At 53.1% G+C, this 20,194-nt stretch overlaps 1 protein-coding gene across 2 annotated transcripts in view; it reads right to left on the bottom strand.

The window, feature by feature from the left end:
• TMCC2 (transmembrane and coiled-coil domain family 2) overlaps positions 1-20,194 on the bottom strand; it is a 37,089-nt gene that overhangs the window by 7,406 nt on the left and 9,489 nt on the right. Inside the window, exon 2 of one of the 2 annotated variants that reach the window (XM_036836855.1) lies at positions 16,823-17,353. The exons of the other annotated variant lie outside the window; for it this stretch is intronic. Within the exon in view, the coding sequence (XP_036692750.1) occupies positions 16,823-17,353 (531 nt within the window). The remainder of the gene's footprint in view (positions 1-16,822; positions 17,354-20,194) is intronic. 2 annotated transcript variants of the gene reach the window in all.

The raw sequence follows: 20,194 nt of genomic DNA, 5'->3' as shown, positions 1-20,194 counted from the left end.
AAGCAGGTATTAAATAAGTACTTGTACACATATGTTCACAGCAACACTATTTACAATAGCCAAAGGGTGGACACAACTCAAATGTCCACTGATCGTTGGATAATGGGTAAGCAAAATTGGTAGAGTCACACAATGGACTCTTATTTGATTATAAAATGAATGAAGTACTACAGGCTACAACTATAGGCTACAACGTGGATGAATCTCAAGAGCACTACACTAAGTAAAAGAAAACAGATACTAAAGGCCACATATTGTACAATTCTATTTCTATGAAATGTCCAGAATAGTTAAATTCATAGAGACAGAAGGCAGACTAGTGGTTGCCAGGGGCTGGGGAAGGGAGAAATGGGGAGTGACCGCTCAATGGGTACAGGTTTCCTTTAGGGATAATGAAAATGTTCTGGAACTAGATTGAGGTGATGGTTGCACAACCTGGGTGTGGAAGGCCAGGGCCCTCAATCTGCTGGCCTAGGTTGCAGGGCCAGCCCATGTCCCATTACAGAGTGGGTCTGTGGGAGGGTATCTGGGTCCTTCATCTTATGGGCACACTTTTAACACAGCAGAAGCTCTAGCTGGGACTTCCCTGGCGGTCCAGTGGTTAAGACTCTGTGCTTCCACTGCAGGCATGGGGCACAGGTTCGATCCCTGATCAGGGAACTAAGATCCCACATGCTGCTCAGCACAGCCAAAAAAAAAAAAAAAAAAAGGAAGAAGCAGCTCTAACTCACTCACTAAAAGAGGAGCAATACAGATCACTGAACTCCCGGTCACTAGCAGGTGAAAACTCCCAGGGTCCCCCAGCCTGGAGCACGGCAGTGGGTGGGCTACACAGGCACTGCTGTTCCTCTCTCGAAACTGACACAGAGCCTCACACGGTCCAGGCCACCCAGCCCTCTGTCCATGCCCAGCCACCAGCACCATGGCCTCCTTACCCTACTCTCCTGCCTGAGAGGGGCCGGACACTCCGCAGGCACCTGACCCCAGGAGGAATCCCTGTGCACAGGGGGGAAAGTTCTAAGAAGAGGAGAAACGTGGAGAGTGGCCCATGCTTCTTCCATGACCCTTATCCACACAAGGCAACCCGGAGGCCGGGTCACGCTCCCTGCTCAGGGTGCCCACCAGCCAGGGCTGAGGTCACTGACACTGTTCTACACAGACAGTGATGTCCGAGAAGTGCTGATGAATGTTCTGGAAGAGCCAGAGCTGGGACGTTGTCAGAAGTGTCCGGGGCACAACTTTCCCTATTCGTCTCCCTGCTCTGGCGAGACACACCCTTGGGAGCACCCCCTCCACGAGGCTTCACAGCCCTTCAGACTCTTCTCCCTGCCCGCTTCCAGCAGAGCTGAGCAAAGCCGGATTAGGCGCTCTGCCAGATTACAGGGCTCCCACCTCCTCCAGGGCCTGAGCTCACATCTCCATGTTAACCCGGCCAGACACGGGACATGGGTCTTCCTCTCACACACTGGCCCAGCAGCCTGGGTCCCTGAGGCAGACACTGTTGGGACAGAAGCATCCAGGCTTACATGAAGCTACTCAGTGCAAAGGGGAAGGACGCTAGCCATGTAAGCTGTGAGATGTGAATCATGGGTCTATTGCTCCAGCAACAGTACAAACACATTATAAACATGCTTCAAGATGGACCATATCAACAATCACACTTGCAAGGAATGCGTACTCCACACCTGCACTCCCAGGTTCCCAGGAGACCGCAGATGGCTCCCAGCCTGTGACTCCCCTCCCCCAGGGACAGGCAGCCCCTTCCTACATTTACAAAGTGCTCCTGTCAGGGTCCCCAGAGCAAGCTGACACAGAAGATGATTCCTGTCCTAGCTACCTGCTCAGGGGTTGGAAAGCCAACACTAAGGTCACTCTTGGGAAAAAAAAAGAGGAAAGAAAAGAGCTTTGGGGCTCCTATGCTTCCCTTTAGGAGAGCAGGGTGGCCCTGTAATCCCGGGACAGGTGGCCTGTGTGTCGCCTCCCAGGGCGGAGAGCAATGGAGTCAGGTGCCAACCCTGCTTTGTCTGTGGGTCTGACCAGATGGGCCGAGGTCCATGCAGGGTGCTGCTCCTGGGCTGCAGTGACTAAGAGCCCTGCGGGTGAGTGTGACAGGCCTGTCAGGCCCGGGTGACTCAGCAGAGATGCTTCCATCTGCTGACTTCTGGCCCTGTGACTCTGATTTGAGCACCCTTCTCAGGATGGAGAACACACAGATTCCCCTCTTCTACTAGTTCCCCGAGGAAAAGGGAGGTAAGCCAGGCCAGGATGGAGAGGAACAGCCATGGCCAGCTAACACCCCGCCCCCTGCCCAAAGAGGCAGTGTGACCCTACAATGAAGCTGGGAGGGAGGCAACCTGACATCTCCCACACCAACCTGTTGTCCCAACCAGAGCAGACTGGGAAGATTATGGCGACCCTTGGTCCTTAGCCAGGGGCTGCCCCCATTCTCCCAGATACTGCAGGCCCCAGCTCTGGAGGCGTCATCACAGCTAACCCAAGCCAGGTGGGGGAGGGGCGGGGAGGGGCAGGAACAGGCAGGGGGGGTGGGGAGGGGAAGGCACCGGCTCATCCAGTGGTTCCATCGGTGCCTGGGAGCCCAAGTGGCTTTTCTCCAGAGGACAGGGAGGCAAATGCTTAGATAAAGGGGTACACGTGGAGGAGTATATATTATACATATACACCTGGGTCTGTTCCTTGGGGAAGAGTAAGATGAAAAACTCCTGCAGTGAGACCCCAGCCGCCACACGAGGGATTCAAGGGCAGGTGCGTGAGGGACCTGGCTCTTCCTGCAGTGCCCCTTCCTCGTTGCATGAGTGCCCTCGGCGGCTTTACAAGGAATTTTACGCTGCTACAAGGGACTGCAGGGTGCAGAGTCCATACAGATGAGGAAACTCACTCTCGCATCCTTTCATGCAGCACCTGCGACCTCCAGGCAGCCGGGCACTGGGCGGAGGCTTCAATCAGCCTCACCTGCAGCCAGCAAGTGCTTCCTCCCACCCTGATCCTAAGGGTGACTCTTCCTGGCAGAGCCACACTCCTCTCATCTAGCCCTCGGATTCCAGTCCTTTCTGATAGGTCCACCCCTTGGCTCTGGTCAAAACTACACCCTCGGCTCAGCCGCCTCATTCCCTGCCCTGCTGAGAACAATGCCCTTTTGTCCACACAAATGTCCTGCTGTGCGGTCCCCTCTGCCTCCTCATACCCACACCCTGGCTGGAACCCCGGGGCTGCCCTCCCACCTTGGCGCCTCCTTTATTCTCAACCCTCCAAATTCTCCCAAAGCTCTAAGTACCCAGCACTTTGCTCCTTCCGGACCCTCCTACTGGGATCGTGCTCACTGGCCCTCCACATTCCTCCCTCCCGGTCACTGTTTCTCCATAGACAGAGGCAACCACAACCAGGAACACCCCTTCCGCTTAATTTCATGTCAGCTCCTCTGGCCCCACGCGGAGTGACGTCTGGCCACTGGTTTCTGTAGGTTTCTGTGCCAGGGCTCCCTCACCCAACCCCAAGGGCCCTGCCAGCACCCGTCAGCCTAAGCCTGGAGGCCTGGTGTTTACCCCTCCTCCCTTCTCCCATCTCTATAATGGAGAGAGAAGAGGAGAGGGGGCCACAACCCAAGAGACTGGAGGGGAGCACAGCCCGCCTGATGAACTGCAGAAATGGCTTTCTTCCATCCCCCAACCCCACCCCCATCCCTACCAGGGCCTCACCTGTGTGGGTACCATTTCCCAAAGCCGTGCTGGTGATGGGGTACCAGGGGCCCTGAGGCCCCAGCTTTCTGCAGGCTGTGCCAGGCCCCCGGGATCACAGTCCCTGGGCAGCACGGGGCTTGCCAAGGAAAGCCGGGGTCTGCGAGCAGGTGTGCCGGAGCTCCCAGGCTCTGCAGCCGCCATCTCCAGTCTGAGGCCCAGCCTGGGGATTAGGGGCGGATTGCGCTGGGAGATTTCCCCCTCCCTGGGGCTCATGGCTGCTCCTTCCCATCTGGGAGGAGAAAGGGAGGATCACCAAGTGGGTGCCCTCCTCCACCCTGCCCATCCCCAAGTCCAGCTGTTGCCACTATGAGTCCAGTGTTCATGAGGACATCCAGGTGTGACAGACAGCAACGCCTACCTGGGGGGCAGGTCGGGGAAGCACATGGCAACACGTGCACCTGCATCTTTCACACAGCTGGATGGATGCTCCGCCCCTGCCCTCCCCTCCCCTCCCCTCCCCTCATGCACGTACACAAATGCTTCTGTCAGAAGCCCCTCTCACAAACAGACACAGTCCCATGAACTCCCTTCTTCAGCCTCAGAACAGAAGTGGACCTCCTAGCCAGGCTTCCAGGATGGAAGCGAGCTCTTCAAAGCCAAAAAGGCTGGAGCCTGGAGGGGACTCCTTGGCAGATGCTAACACAGCCAGCTCAGCCTGCAGTCTTCTGCCTCTTTCCTTGCTGTCCTGTCCACAGGCTGAAGGCACCATCACTCCCAAGGCTTCCTCCCTACTCTAATAACTGCCTGGAGGAAGCAGACAGCAGCCAGCCTCACCAGGGGATTTCCTCTTCTCTGAGATCCTAGAAATCGACTTTCTGCTCTGGACACCGCTGAAGCTACTTCCCCGCTAGCTTCTGCTTCCCATTCGTCACCCCCCCACCTCCACCTCGCCCCACCCCCCCAACACCCAGCAAAAACACCCAAGATAAAACATGGATGGTAAACTCACAGCCGTCTCTTCCTCCTTGGACTTCATCTTGACAGTCCCAGCAAGAAATCCCGTGAGCGGCCAGCAGAGGGGGCCAGAGGCCCACAGTAGCGGAGAGCAAGCTGTTAGGAGGGTGCCGGGGTGGCCAGCAGAGCTCAGGTGTCTGCTGGGTCTCTCTAAGGGCAGCTTCCCACAGCAGAATCACCAAAGACGACGCAGATTCTGCACCCACTTGAGCCTGGTGAGAGACTCAGGGCTTAAATATTAAGGATCGGCATGGATCACGCTGACGGGGCGGCCCAAATTCAAGAAGGTGCACGGAGATAAGGGCCCAGTGCTATCTCTAGGGCCCAATGCCAGGGCCCTCAGCCAGAACACCAAAAGCAGAAGTCCCCACACCCTAGGCTCGTGGAAACCTTACAAACATTTGTGGTGGCAATGACTTGGGGTTTGTGAGGACAGGGGCCTAGCAAGGGCACAACGCTCAGGTCCCAAGTTCTGGGGCCGGCTCAAGCATAAGCAGTCAGGGACATGTGGGGTCAGGGACACTTCTGGCAGCTTCCCACATCTGTAAGTGACCTCCCGCCTATGGTACTTGAGTTTTTTCTTTATGCTTTGGGCAGGTGCACTGTTCCTATTGCATAAACAAGTCTTAGGTCTTAATGCTCCCAGGAAGGCAGGGATCAGATCTTAACTATATCCGGGCCCTTCACTGCGTCTAGCAAAAGACTGACCCTCCCTAGTATTGACGTCTGTAGATGACTGCCTGATCTATCCCACTGAGCTGAGATGGAAAGCAGTCCATCTACTGCAGTCTGTCCTAGGTAGCCACGGAGGCGGCCTGGTCTTCTCACACTCAAGACATCCCTCCTCTGCCCCCCTCCTCTCCAGGCTCCGCCAAGCTAACATTTGTAACCTTTTCTTACAAGCAAAACAGGGGGAGGAGAAAAAGGAGAAGGCAGTAGCAGCAGAAGCCCAGAGGCGAGGAGGGGGCTGAGTAAGCCGAGCCCTGGGGCTCTCATGACACCTCACAAGGTCTCACTCCCCAGCTGCCCAGGATCATGAAGGCTCAGAAGCACCAGAAAGAGGTTCCTTCAAGGCCTCATTGCACCACCAAGATGACCCTGAGGTGGTATCTGGCATCTCCCTAATGGGAGGGTTCAGCTCCCCTCCAGGGACAACTCACCCATCAGCACAGTAACTGAAGGACAGGAAAAAGAGGGGTGGAGCTCAGGGTGAACCATTAGTCTGCTAAGAGAAAAGGGACAAACAGGAACCAGGGGGATGTCTGCCAGGCAAACCAGCAGGAGAGAGGTCCCTTTTCCTCTAGAGTATGTTCTTGTCTTAACATGTCTGAAACGTTCCCAAATCTGCCAAGGATGTAGAGCTTCCTGCTCTGGGGGTGGGAAGCAGGAGCCCAAGGTGCCATGACGTGGTGGAAAAGGTGATGCCCAGGGTCTGGGTCTCAGCTCCATACCTGCTATGGGAGCTTGGTGGAGTGAGCACAGGCTCTGAGACTCAGTGTCTACCACTGCACTGGGAGGGGTGTGTGAAGGGAGGGGGGCTTGGAAAGCCCTGGCAGGAGATGAGAGTGCTGCAGGAAGACACCTCGCTCCCTGGGGGCAGGTTACACCTTTCAGCCCACGGCAGAGGGCTCGGGTCAGAAGGCCTGCTGTGACTCCTCACCCCGCCACTCGCTAGCAGTGCGGCCTCCACAGGCCCTGTACACGCCTCTTCACAACTGCAAGAGGAGGCGGCAGCACCCACAAAACAGCAGGCTGGAGAAAAAGGCCTCAGGGATGAGACCGGTGGCATCAGGAGCTGGAGGAGAGGGTGGGTGAGCTGAGCCCTGGAGATTCTCTGCAGCTCAGCTGCAAAATCGTACATATGATCCTTATCTCCCAGGGCTGTAGGGAGGGGAGGATCAAATGGGAACATGAGTAAAAACGCCTGACACATCGTAGGTTTTACTGAAATAAATGACTAACGACCCAGCAATCCCACTACCATCCACCCTGAGAAAACCATAATTCAAAAAGACACATGCACCCCAATGTTCATTGCAGCTCTATTTACAATAGCCAGGACATGGAAGCAACCTAAGTGTCCATCGACAGATGAATGGATAAAGAAGATGTGGCACATATATACAATGGAGTATTACTCAGCCATGAAAAGAAACAAAAGTGAGTTATTTGTAGTGAGGTGGATGGACCCAGAGTCTGTCATACAGAGTGAAGTAAGTCAGAAAGAGAAAAACAAATACCGTATGCTAACACATATATATGGAATCTAAAAAAAAGAAATGGTTCTGAAGAACCTAGGGGCAGGACAGGAATAAAGACGCAGACGTAGAGAATGGACTTGAGGACACGGGGAGGGGGAAGGGTAAGCTGGGACGAGGTGAGAGAGTGGCATGGACATATATATACACTACCAAATGCAAAATAGATAGCTAGTGGGAAGCAGCCGCATAGCACAGGGAGATCAGCTCGGTGTTTTGTGACCACCTAGAGGCGTGGGATAGGGAGGGTGGGAGGGAGACGCAAGAGGGAGGAGACATGGGGATATATGTATATGTATAGCTGATTCACTTTGTTATAAAGCAGAAACTAACACACCATTGTAGAGCAATTATACTCCAACAAAGATGCTAAAAAAAAAAGAAAGAAATGCCCAGTCCTGAGGCTCCTTCACATGCGTATGTATACACACACACACACACCCCACAGTTATTCTAGGAGGTGCCTGGAAGACTCCGCCTGGGACAGAAAAAGCCAAAAAGTAGCTACATATGGAGCAAAGTTGAGAGTGGCAGGCGGACACAGGAAGAGCTGCAGCTGCACTAAAGCGACAGGCTATGGAAAGACATTAGCCACCAAGCAACTGTCCTTGTGCAAAGAGAAGTGCTGCTGGGTAACTGCCACCAAGTGTGCTTCCTGGCAAGTCCTGGCTACCCTGCCACCTCCTCTTTGGCCTGGCAGAAACAGGCTCCATCTGAGCAGGGGACAGGGCAGTTGCTGGCCCTTTGCAGGCTCAGGCAGCTGAGCCAAGGCAGGTGTCTCTGGCCACACTCTTTCCGCTCTCGCAAGTTAGCCTGAGTCCAGGGCGACAGACAGCTTCCCGTCATCCTGGAAGGGGACCCCTGGAGGAAGCCTGGACCCTGAAGGAAGCCCAGGTCCTGTACGCCAGGCTCTCCTCTGCACGCCCAGCAGGTTTCAGCCCTCTCTTTCCCTGAGTTCCCCTTTAGTTTTTTCTTCCTCTTCCCCTCGTTTTCATGCAGTGCCCCTTCTTTCTTTAATACTCTTAAATATTAAGTTTTTTCTTGTCTCTTCCTTTGCCATTGTTATTACTCTTCAGGTCCCCACACCCGCCCCCCCAACACACATTCTTTAAAAAAATCTTCCTTCTTATTTTTCTTTCTCCTGGGGAAAAAAAAAAAAAAAAAAAAGCACAAACCACACACACATTCTGAAGGGTGGGAAACCTGAGAAGTCATAGGCTTCAAGAGCAAAGACTAATGCTGAAGAGCAGCTAAATTTAGTAGCTTCAAATACAAGGTGAGGTCTTCAAAAAATTTCAGGCTCCAAATGTGCTGTGAAAATCTCCCGGTTAGAATTCCTCCATGAAAGCCTGGCAGCTGCTCCAATGCTCACCTCTTGGAAATGGGGGTTTGGGAACTGGTCAGTACCCAAAGGTCCCTCCCCTAACACTCACTCTTAGAGTCAGCCAGTTGGTCCATTTTCTTAGAAACTCATGTCACCAAAGAGCCCTACTTCCCTCTGGGGACACACAGGAGGAAGGGCCATCTTCTTCAGGATGAACTAGAGCAACTAAGGTGGGCGCATTTCCTAGGAGCATGTGGAGAGGCTCGGCCACATGAGCTGGCAAAGCAGACAGGAAAGGCCAGAGTAGAGAGCGCTGTGGGGCGTGCACACACCACACCACCTTGCAGCTGCTTCCAGGGAGGGAGGAGGCCATCTCTTTCGCCCATGGGTCCTCGCCCTAATGACATGGACACTCCTGTTACAGAGTTCATGTCATGAGCCAGACGCCGGGCAGTGGAGAGGACCACACACTCAGGTCCCTTTTAGGAAAATCAAAACTGGTGCCAGCTGGGTAGGAAAGAGGAACGATTTCCATGCCTTCTATAGCCACTCTATTTCCCTGGGGGGAGGCGACATTGGGAACAGGACTGGGAGAAAGTGACCCAGAGAGGAAGCAGTGTCTCCTTTTTTGGGCAGTTTTTAGGTAGCAAAGCGCCCTCCACCCCACCCTATTTGCCAAGAATAATTTACGACGACTCCCTTCTAAAAGCAGAGGACTGAAACACAGAACTCTTGGGGCGTCCTGCTGACTCAAGGGCTCAGAGCTTACCATGAGCTGACGTGATTCAACGAGAAATGTATGTGAAAGCAAAGCAGTCTGCAAACTGCAGCATGCTGCCCAGTGGGCTCAAAGGGACACGTCAAAGGCCATGGTTGGCATGGCCTGGGGGTGCCCACAATGCCCTGAACCCTTGAGGAGCCAGTAGACAGGCATGGCACCCAGATAATATTTGGGTCTGAAGCTGCCTTCTCAGGCAGCAAAGAAACCTTATATAATGAAGTTAATATTACAGAGTACTTTTCTTTCCAGGGCAGGGTTCGCCTTTCCGGCCACCCAAAGGAGGCCTCCTGGTCACAGTATCACTTAGGATCTGATTTAGCTTCTGCGGATCATGCTGAATTATTCATTAGCTATGGATACTGGCCCAGCTCTGGGGTCCCGGTGGTGGGGTACCTGAAGTGAGCACACTCCCCAAATCCAGACTTGGAGGAAGGTCAGAGGGACGAAAGAATCAGGGGCATCAGACTCAGGATGCGGAGGATGTGGGTGCAGGAGCTGGGGCAGCGGGAGGGCTGGAGGCAAAGAACAGTCAGACAAGCTGCCTGCAACACCCCAGCGCCTGCCACTGGAGAGAGAAGGGAAGTCAGAGAAGGCTTCTGTTCCCAGGAACTTTGCTCACTGCCTCCAGCCCCCACTGCAGTTCAGGGGAGCCCTCGGTTCCCTGGGAGCCTAGAAGGAATGCAGTGGGGTGTGTGCACGCATCACTGCTCCTGTTTCAGAGTCCTCTGCCCTGTGGCGCACAGAGAAAGCCCAAACTGTGCCTATGAAAAGAAAGAAGAAGCAGAGCAGGGATCAGGTAAGTGATACTGTATTTCCATTGCCTCATCTGGCACCAGAAGAGACCAGGGTCACGTTTCGCATCTCAGGGATGTGGTGCATCCAGAGAGGAATGTGCCCGGTGGCTGGGGAGACCTGTGCTAGCTGCCAGGACCCATGCCCACATCACCAGCGCTGGCTCGTCATCATCTGGAACCGCTGACAGAGAGCTCCTCTTGCTGCTCTTATCAGCTCTGTTATCACCCAAACCTTGAGCACACCTTCCACTGGGGCGTGTCTGAGGGGGCTGAGGCTCCTGGGGGGAAGGCTGGGGGCCTGACTGCTGTCTCCCACCCGTGTCTGGGCTGGCAGCATCTCACCCCCCACCCCTGGGGCTGTGCTTAGAGTCAGGTGGGTAGAGAAGGCATGACATCAGGTCTTGCTAGGTAACTTGGACGTTATCTAACTTCACCCCCTGTACCTAGGGGAATTTTGTTCTCCCAGAAGCCAGAGCTAATCTGGAGAGCACTGGGTACTTTCTATCTAGAAAGAAAGTCATGGATGTCAGTAGGGAAAAGACGAATAGAGGCTAGTTCCAGAGACCAGCTGCCTGCTGGGGCAACTGAGTCCAAAACCCTGCTCTAAAGTCAAGAGGCTGCTGCTGCCTATGATCTCCGGTGTCAGAGCTTTAGGTAAGGGGCAGAGTCATTTTTTCGGCCCCTCTCCTGATTGGACAGGACCCCTAAAAAAAGCAAGGGGGCTTCACCTGAACATGAGGAACTCAAATCGGACTAAAGGAAGAACTTAACTCACCAGGTACCTCAGATATACTGGGCAACAGGGGCTTTTAATCACCGAGACAGGGAGCAGCGGTTCATGGCGAAGCACAGAGCTGCCCTGTCGTGGCCTGGCGGGCGGCTGGCAGCGTGGGCACTGCCTTGGCTGCCCCTCTGCCTAAGGAGCCTTTCCACACAGAGGAAGAGAGAAGGGAAGAGGGGATGAGAGAGGGTGGAAGAGGGGAACAGAGAAGGCAGCTGTCCTCCCCAGCCACTGCATGTGAGTCCAGGCTGGCACAGACCGGCGCATGTACACGAGCGACTGAACGGAGAGAGTGTAACGCAGCTCTAAAGGTGGATGCGTCTGTGTGGACAGGCCAATGGGCCAGCCGGACAGGGCCCCGTCGGCCTCCCACGGAACCTGGGCGACAAGCTCAGACACATCAGGAGGCCTCACAGATGAACGGTCCAGCCTCCCCCAGCTGCCGAGGGAACCTGTTCGGAAACCTCTCTCAGCAGAGCTGGCCCCACCCACCTCTGAACCGGTAGGCTTCCAGACATAAAAAAACCAGGCTCCTCGACACCTGCCAAGATCTGTCTTCTTGGCAAAAGCCTAGGGCTAAGGGCAGCCCCTCACTTGCCATTCCTCAGAGTAAACAGGGGTGCTTATTTATGCCCCTTATTTATTAGGGCAGAGGAGAAATCTTGTTGTTGGATAAATCCGGCGGGGGAGTGTACAGGACAGGCTGTCCAGAGTCTGCTCTGGTTTACGTGATGGGCGGAACGTCCCTGGTCTCCCCGTCTGGGGCCTGGAGATAACACCTCCATGAGGCCACGGGGAAGCGTCCATCGTGGCATCATCTCCACACTCTCCCCCTCACCTCTCAGCACCTGGTCCTCTCTCCCGCCCCGCCTGCCCTCGAAGCCAGGGGGCAGCAGGCTGGCCTGTCGGTAAAGTCCTCCTGCCACTGAGCACTCCGTGCTGGTCTCCTAAGGCTCTGGACATCCTCTGTGAGCCTCAGGCTCCCACCACCCCAACCCATGCTGCTCCTCATCCTGTGGGGACCAGCCACGCTGCACAGATGGGGAAGGATGACCAGGGCAAGGTCAGGGGCCAGGCTGGTAGAGCTGGCTGTGAACTCAGCACTCCTGCACTCTTCCTCTCCCAAGACCCTCCAGCTGAAGCACCTTGCGCAAGCCTTCTGAATGCGGCGACAGCTGGAGAGAGCTTTTGAACAAGGTCGAGAGGGAATCAATGACCAAGCCAAACGTGGGAGAAAGGGAAAACAAGCCTCTGACCCCTGCAGGGGCTAATCCACTCTCTGAAAGTCTGGGAGCAGGTTATCAAGGCAGGACAGAAGAGTTGCTAGATTTTCCTGAGAGTACACTACGTTTCCTAGGAACTGCTGCTCAGCAAAAGAGAGACCGGGAAGTGGGGTGAGACTTATCTGCTGAGGAACCAGGAGGTCCAATTCCATTGCCACTGCACATATAACCAGTGGTTCCTGCTGAAAACTCCAGGGCCCAGATTTCCAGAGGTTACGGCCACACACAGATGGGGAACCCAGATGTCACCTGCAATCTCTATTTACCTGCCAATGCCCCAGTGCACCAATAATGATGGCTTAATTTTTCCACTTTATAGACATAAGACAGAGAGTGGTTATCTTGCTCAGTGTCACACAAATAGTAGAAAGCAGAATGGCGAGGTTGAGATGACAATCTGTTTTTGTTTTGAAAGGGGAATCATTTAAGAAACAACCTTGAAGACAACCAAGTAGATCTGGAGGGAACAAATGACAGGCGAACAACATCACTAAGACTGAGCTGCTTCCTGGGACTGTGAACCCTTCTCTGTGCCTCTGCTGCACCCTTGCTCTCCGTGGGGCTCCAGGTCCCCTACTTTCTTAGGGAGGGGCCGGGGTGAGCCTCACAGGACAGCTAAGGAACTTTAGCTGCTTCCAGGGTGTTTCAGTAATTCAACCCCTGATAGGGCCGGCTCTGGTCTGAAAGTCAGCTGCTAAGTTCTAAACAATGGCAAGGGGTGTGGGTAGTGGGGGAGGTTTATGAATTAAAAATAGATGCTAGTAATCACCAGGGAGCTTGCAGAGAGCATGTGGGGCTATGTTTACTAGAGAGAGAAGAATCCCTTCTATTCATGCCCAGAGACCAGGGTGGAACCACCACCAGCTTATCACACCAGCCAACGGCCTCTGGGTTTGGGGGAGTCAGCTGACCATGCAGGGTTTACTGATGGCTGGAATACCCCCTTCCTCAGGACATAGAGGCACCCCCTCTTCTCAGCATCCCCCAGGGCCACGCCCATCCCTGGGGGGACAGTGCCAGATCAGAAAGGATGTATAACTGAAGGGGAAATTGCAACCAAGAGACAAAGCCACCGTCCTTGGGCTGAGGCAACCCGCTCATGATGGAAATTGCATAAAATGGTCCCTGGTGGTTTTAGTGACTTCAGATCTCAGTCTGGTCTTGTGGACATGCTAGAAACATGGGGTCTAGTCTCCTCTCTGCCATGAACTGGCTGGGTACCCTTAGGCAAGCAGCCTCCTTATTCCTGTAGGCCTCAGTCTGCTCATGTGTAAAATGGAAATAACAGTACCTGCTCTGACAACTTCACAGGGATGTTATTAGGAGTAACCAGGGAGTATATGTATGACAAAGCTTTGGAAAGATGAAATTTCTAAATAAGGATATAAAGGTCCTTATTAGGTCATAGGAATAACCATTTTCCCCATTCCCACCCTGAACCCAGGGACCCTTCCCCCAGTGAGCTCACCCAAGAGTCTCCTGGCCTGTCTTCCACCAGCAGCAAGAAGAGAACCCTGCCTGCCTCCTGGATACCGTGGGGACAGTGCAAAGACCAAACAGGAGCCTGCGGAGAAGCTCCCCAGCTGATGGGCTCCCCACCCCCTCCCCACTGCATTCCCAATCAGCAAACATCAACAAACCCTCACCAGCCTCCGAGAAAGTGCCCACCGCGCACCCACTCACACAGCCTCAGGACTACAAGGTTCCCATTCTCCCTCCTCGCTAAACAGCTCTAGGACCAGAGACCCTGGCTTGACAGGACTGTACTAATTTGACTTTTAAAATGCATCCGCTGACTCGGCAGTGAGAGGCGGACTTGGCAGCTGCTGCAAGCAAAATACTTGCTCACTGAGAATTCCCTGCGGTCCAGTGGTTAGGGCTCGGCACCTTTCACTGCCGTGGCCCGGATTCAATCCCTGGTCGGGGAACTAAGATCCCACAAGCCACGCTATGTGGCCAAAAAAAAAAAAAAAACTTGCTCATTAAGGGCTGAACAACTGGTTCATCCTGTGGGTCCCTCTGGGTCTCCCTTCCCTCCACAAGGCCACATTTCCCTTTCAGCCGACACATCCAGATCTCACTCTTGGCACAGACTTTCTCTGTAGTTGAAACTAAGCTTGCAGATGGTCCAGTGCCATTGTTTTAAATACTCTCTATATGCTGACAACCCCCAAGTGTCTGCCTCCAGCCTGGGTTTCTTCCCAAGACTCCAGACTCCAACATCTGACTGCTTATTTGGTCTCTCCATGTGGACGTTTAACAACCATCTCAAGCGTAACGTGTCCAAAGACTAGCTCTTATTGCTGCCCCACAGCCCCTCCAGATATCTGGTCCGTGTGCTGTCTTTCCCAACTCAGTTAACGGCAATTTCTTCTTTCCAGCTGCCAGGCCAAAAACCTGTGAGCCATCTCTGCCTGCTCCCCTTCTGTCGTGCCCCAAATCCATCAGGAACCTTTGTAGCTTGATCTCTGAAGCGAATCCAGAATCCAGCCACTTCCCCCACTCTCACCCTGCAGCAAGCCACTGTCAGCTCACCCCTGGAGGCTTCCAACAGCTTCCTAGCCAGACTCCCTGCTCACGCTGTGGCTCATAGCCTAGTCTCCACAGAGCAGCCCAAGCGGTCTTCTTCAAGGGTGTCACTCATCTGTACAAAACCTAATGACTTCTCATCTCACTAGAGAAAAAAGTCAAAAGCCCTTTTCCTGGCCTACTAGTGATCTGTAGCCCTCCCTGCGCATCTTTTAAAAACTAACAAAAACCAGACTGCCTCAACCAATATTGGCCTCCTTTCTCCTCCCCGGAAGAGCTGACCCTCCACTTCCAGCATCTCCTCAATCTACTAAAACTGGCTACTTGCCACGGTTATCAATGACCCCCACTGCTTGATACTATCTATGTACATTTCCAAATCCAGATCTGACCTGTCACTCCTGCTGCATTTCACTCCGTTGAATACTTACTTCCTCCCTCTTTAAACTCCTTTCTCCTTATACTTCGGCATCATTTCTCTCCAGGTTCACTCCTGCAGACCTGGCTGCTCTGCCCCTTATACGTCGTCTCTGTCCTTGGTCTCAGCCCCCTCGACACATGCCCTTCGACCGTCTCATCCACACCCAGGATTTCAAGCTCAGTACTGGCTCCCAGAGTGCTCGTCCCAGCCCAGACCTCTCCCCCAAGAACCCCACTGCCAGTTGGTGCTCTTTAGATGGACAGCTCCCAAAGGCACCTGCAATTCAACATGTCCAAAAGTGAACGCATCACTTGGCTCCCAAAACATGCTCCTTGGGCTTCCCTGGTGGCGCAGTGGTTGAGAATCTGCCTGCCAATGCAGGGGACACAGGTTCGAGCCCTGGTCTGGGAAGATCCCACATGCCGCGGAGCAAGTAGGCCCCTGAGCCACAGCTACTGAGCCTGCGCGTCTGGAGCCTGTGCTCCGCAACAAGAGAGGCCGCGATAGTGAGAGGCCCGCACCGCGATGAAGAGTGGCCCCCACTCGCCGCAACTAGAGAAAGCCCTCGCACAGAAACGAAGACCCAACACAGCCATGAATAAATAAATAAATATTTTAAAAAAGAAAAAAACATGCTCCTGTGTTTCCTCAACTAAAGAATGCCCCATTCCTAAAGTTGCTAAGCCAGAAAACTAGAGTCCTCCTCTACTCCTCTTCCTTCGTCTTCCAAATCCACTTTCTCGCCTATACTATCGATGAGAACTGCCAAAGGTCTTCTGAATTTATCTCTGCCTTTCCATCCTCACTGCTGCAGCCTAGACTCCGGCAATAGCTCCAATAACGGTTTCTTTGACTCCACTCCTGTCCCGCTTCCTAATCTACTGTCTACACTAAGACCCAAAGGGACCTCCTCCTGCCATTTTCCTGCCTAACACCCTTTGATAGCTTCACACTACCCCGGACTCAACATGGCAAGGCCTTTTGTGATCTAACCCCTGCCTACCTGTCAGCCCCCAAAAGTACTGGACGCTCCAACGACAATGAACCCCGGGCAGTCCCTGGCATCAGCTCGCTTGCCTTTGTACACGCTATACCGTTCCTCCCCCCACCCTTCCTCCCAATTCTCTGGCTAAATTATACTCCTTCTTCAAGATTCAGCTCAATGGCTTCCTCTAGAAGGTCTTTGCCAACAAGCTCCCATATCCTCTATCACAGCCTCATCACCCTATCTTGTCCATTCACCAGCCTGTCTCCCCTCTATTCAGTGAGGACAGTACCTCCGGCTTATTCATTCTTATAGCACATAACAAGTATGCAAGAAATATCAATACTTATTATATGAATAAAAGAATGAATATAGAAATTCAGAAAGTACCAAACTAGATTTTCTCCTTACCCAACAGCCCTTCATGGACTCCTCCTCTATCTTCTTTGGTTGGTAACAATAATAAAAACCATACTGTGCCAGGCTCCATTCCAAGTATTTGACATATATGAACCCATTTAATCCTAGAGCAATTCTACTATTATTATCCCCATCTTCAATTGAGAAAACTGAAGTACAAAAAAATTAAGTGACTCAGGCAGTAAGTGGCAGAACCAGGGTTGATGCTAGTCTGTGCTCTCAACCACTGCATGTATTGCCTCTTGAGAGCATGTTTAAGGAAAACAAACCAACATTACTGTCAGCCTGAGCAAAAGATAATTTTCAAAAACAAATCCCCAAACAAACAAAAATCAGCCTTTTGGGGATCATCTCTTGCTTTTGGCTTGTCCTATCTCTGGCTCCTTCCGTCAGACACACAACTCTGCAGGCGGCAGCGTGTCCACACCCACCAGGCCAGGCCCCAGCTCAGGTCCTCAAGGCCACAGGCCCCTGCGCAGGTGGCTCCTGCCTCTGAGTAGCCCCGACCCGGAAGGCCCTCCTCTTGCCCCGCCTCACCTTGTCACTGAGACCCTCCGCCTCCTCGGCCAAGAGGTTGCCACCGTCAGCCAGCAGCAGGGCCGTGTCAGTGGTGGAAGAAGACCGGGGGCGGCACTGGTGCTGGTGCAGGATGGCGGCCAGGCTGCTGTCCTGGGGTGTCTTGCGCAGCAGGTGGGGGCTGCCGCGCTGAGGCTCCAGGGAGCTGCTCTTGGTGCGCCGGCTACTGCCCCCGCTGCCGCCACTCCCACTGCTGCTGTGCAGGCTAGCACCCCGCTTGATGGAGGGTCGGGAGCGGATCTGCTGCAGCACGCGGTTGAAGGCAGTGGGCCTGGCGGGCAGGTCGTGCAGGGACATGGCGTAGGAGACGCGGTGCATCTCCGGGGAGCGCTCCTTCTCGTCCGGGGAGTCATGGTCGGACATGCCCTGCTGATGCTGCTGCTGGGAATCCTGAGACGTCTGATGCTCCCTCTCCCGTGACCGGCGGCGGCCGTGGAACAGGTGCTTGAAGCCGTGGCCAAACATGGAGCCCTCTGAGAGCTGCTGGATTTTCTTAAGGAGGAAAGATGAAGAATCTGGTGAGTGGAAAGCTCTCGAATGCCTAGTCGGTTGCGGGCAGAGGTGAGGGGTCCATTCCTGGGATATGAGTGTAGCTCCTACAGCCATCTGAATCTGGACGATCCCCATGAATGTCCTGTCATGCCTTAAAGGTCACCTTGCAGAAAGGTGGCAACTCAGACCAATTCCTCTCATTCACAAAGAAATGTACCCGTATGGCTTCCCACAGGACATTCCAAATCCACACATGGTTCAGGATTACTGGTCACGATATCCTTGTGGCTATAGTCTGGGGCTCAGTGGCACATGCGGGCAGCACTTGGCTCATGAGGTTTATCCCTCTGGACTGATTCTCCCTCCATCCCCTAGTCCCTTTCTCCTTCCAATTAGGTCCTTCCTCCAGATGCTCTTTTGGCCCACCAAGCATCCATTTCCAAAGACGCCTCATTGCAACACTCCCTGGGAAAATCAGGGTCATACAATCAGGTTATACAATTGTAGCAGATATTGCTAATGACCTACCCAATAACTATTCTCCTTTCTTTCTTACCAAATTGCACGGCCTTATTGTGCCATGCTAAAAATTCTTGCTTCATCAGACCCCCTTGCAGCTAGGAGTAGACACGTGACATAGTTTGGGCCAATGAAAAGCAAGGTGAGTGTTTCTGGGGAAACTCTTGCTTACCTAATAAAGGTACTAGCCCTTTTTACTTCTTCCCATCTGGAATGTGGAGGTAATGCCTGGAGATGCAGCAGCCACCTTGCAACTGCAAGTAACTGGCATGATGATGAAGACCTACACACAGATGGTAAAGCCCCCAACAACAGGCCTGGGAACTTGATGGCCCTATGGAATCACCAACCCAGCTGTGAATGCCTACCCTGGGATTCTTGGTTCATGAAATAAACAAGTCTATCTTTATCTATACAACTCTAGAATAATTTCCTCTTATTTATAGCCAATCTCATTCCTGACATAGCAATAAAATAAATTTTACTGAAGCTTCCAAGTTGGTGAATACTTCCACATGCCAGGAGGGTGGCACATCCCAGTCCCAGGGCCACAGAAGCTCCTGTACTCAAGACCTTCCAAACCTCACCGTATGTGCCTCTTCATCTGGCTGTTCATCTGTACCCTGTACAATAAACTGGTAAATGTTAAAAAAGTAAATAAACTACCTCAATGGGCATACCTTGTAGTGCGGTCAGTAATGTGACCACTTCTTTAGAATACAGTCTTAGTGTCTTTCCACTCAGACTGGAACAAACCAAAGGGGCTCTGGAGCCCAGTGCTGCACTGGCCCCGGCTTCCCTCTGAGCTCTGCCGCTGAGATGCTCCACCTGCTCCCCAGGCAGCACTGCTCAGCGAGAGGCAGCCCCACCACCCGGCCAGGGCGAGGCAACGTGTGGGATAACTCCAGACAGCTGCTTCTGTCAGGGGGTCGGCTCACGTGGTGGAGCTGAACCCTCGGCAGAAAGCTTCAGAGCCAACAGCAGGAGGGGTGGGACTTTGAGGACCAGGTGAGAACGCCCACTCTGTAACTCCTGAGAGGGAAACTCAGAGCCCAGCCACATGGGGTTCAATGTCTTCATCTGTAAAACTCATCACCTCAGGAGGCAGCCTCGGTCATCTAGGAAACCTTGCAAAGAATTCCAAGTACTGGCTTTTCTTTTTTTTCTAGAAACAAACTTACAGAGCAGAAAACTTGAACCATGCAGACACCAAGGAGAAAACCAGCTTCAGATCTTCTGAATTAGCTGACCCCACTCTCACTGTTAACTTCACACCTCAGCGTGCTCTGTGCAGACACTACTGTAAGATGTAAGCTGCACTTACATCTGATGTCAGTAACAACGCACACTACTGTGGATTACGTCAAAGTGCAGGATTTTCATTTTTCACCTCGTCTGAGTAGCCCCACAATCCTCAAAGTAGGTGGGGCCCCTGTAAAACCCATTTTACAGGCCAGATAAGTTATATCATCACAGCTCACCGTGAACTAACGGTTTACAGTTTTCAATATGCTCTTTCTCCTGCATTCTCTCACTTGATTTTCCCAGAAACTAATAAAAGCAACAGCAGCAACATTTCCATTTTTAGGTGAGGAAATTAAGGTGACCATTACTCCTTCTCAAGAATTTAATCCTGGGGCAGCCCCGCAGACGCTAGGTTTCACAGTGCCAGGTCTCCCGATGGGAGCTACCATCTCCTCAGGGCCAGCCTGAGGCAGAGTCTGCTCAGGGTAAAACCACCACGTCCAAGGCAGGCCGGACTGAGGAGTGCACTCCGCCAGACTTGGCAATGGCCAGATCCTGCAGCCTCTGGACCAGGGACAGGCCAGGACACCCCCCTCCTCGTCGGGCCCAAGCTGACAGCAGACCATCCTCCAGGCATCGTAGATGGGGCCAGCTGGCTCTGGCATTTGTCCAGCAACTTCTGCCAAATGGTCACATTACATATTACAAATTGTCTTTCTAGCATTCTATTCCAAGCCTCTTTCTCCTCTCCCCACCACTCCTAACCTAGCTTCTCCAACACTGAGGCCCCTCTTCCACATCCACTCAGATACAGGGTTCCCTTCAAGACGGCACCACAGTCCCAAGGCATTTCCTCTCCCTGAGCCCCAGGAGAAGGGGGTAGGCACTGGGGACAGCAGCCACCACTGTCTGCTATACTGCACTGAATCCTAAAATCCTTGGTCAAATTACTTTTAATATCATACAACAGCATTTTTCAAAGTGCTTTCCAATGTATGCTGTCACTCTAACCTGACGCTAGCCTAACCCCAGGCGGCAGGATGTCACAGAGCATCAGTGTCTCCATTTTGCAGATGA

The sequence above is a fragment of the Balaenoptera musculus genome, chromosome 1, assembly GCF_009873245.2.
Source record: "Balaenoptera musculus isolate JJ_BM4_2016_0621 chromosome 1, mBalMus1.pri.v3, whole genome shotgun sequence".
NCBI classification, from domain to species: domain Eukaryota; kingdom Metazoa; phylum Chordata; class Mammalia; order Artiodactyla; family Balaenopteridae; genus Balaenoptera; species Balaenoptera musculus.
The sequence above is the reverse complement of the archived record's forward strand: the minus strand, read 5'-3'. Positions and strand labels throughout refer to the sequence as shown.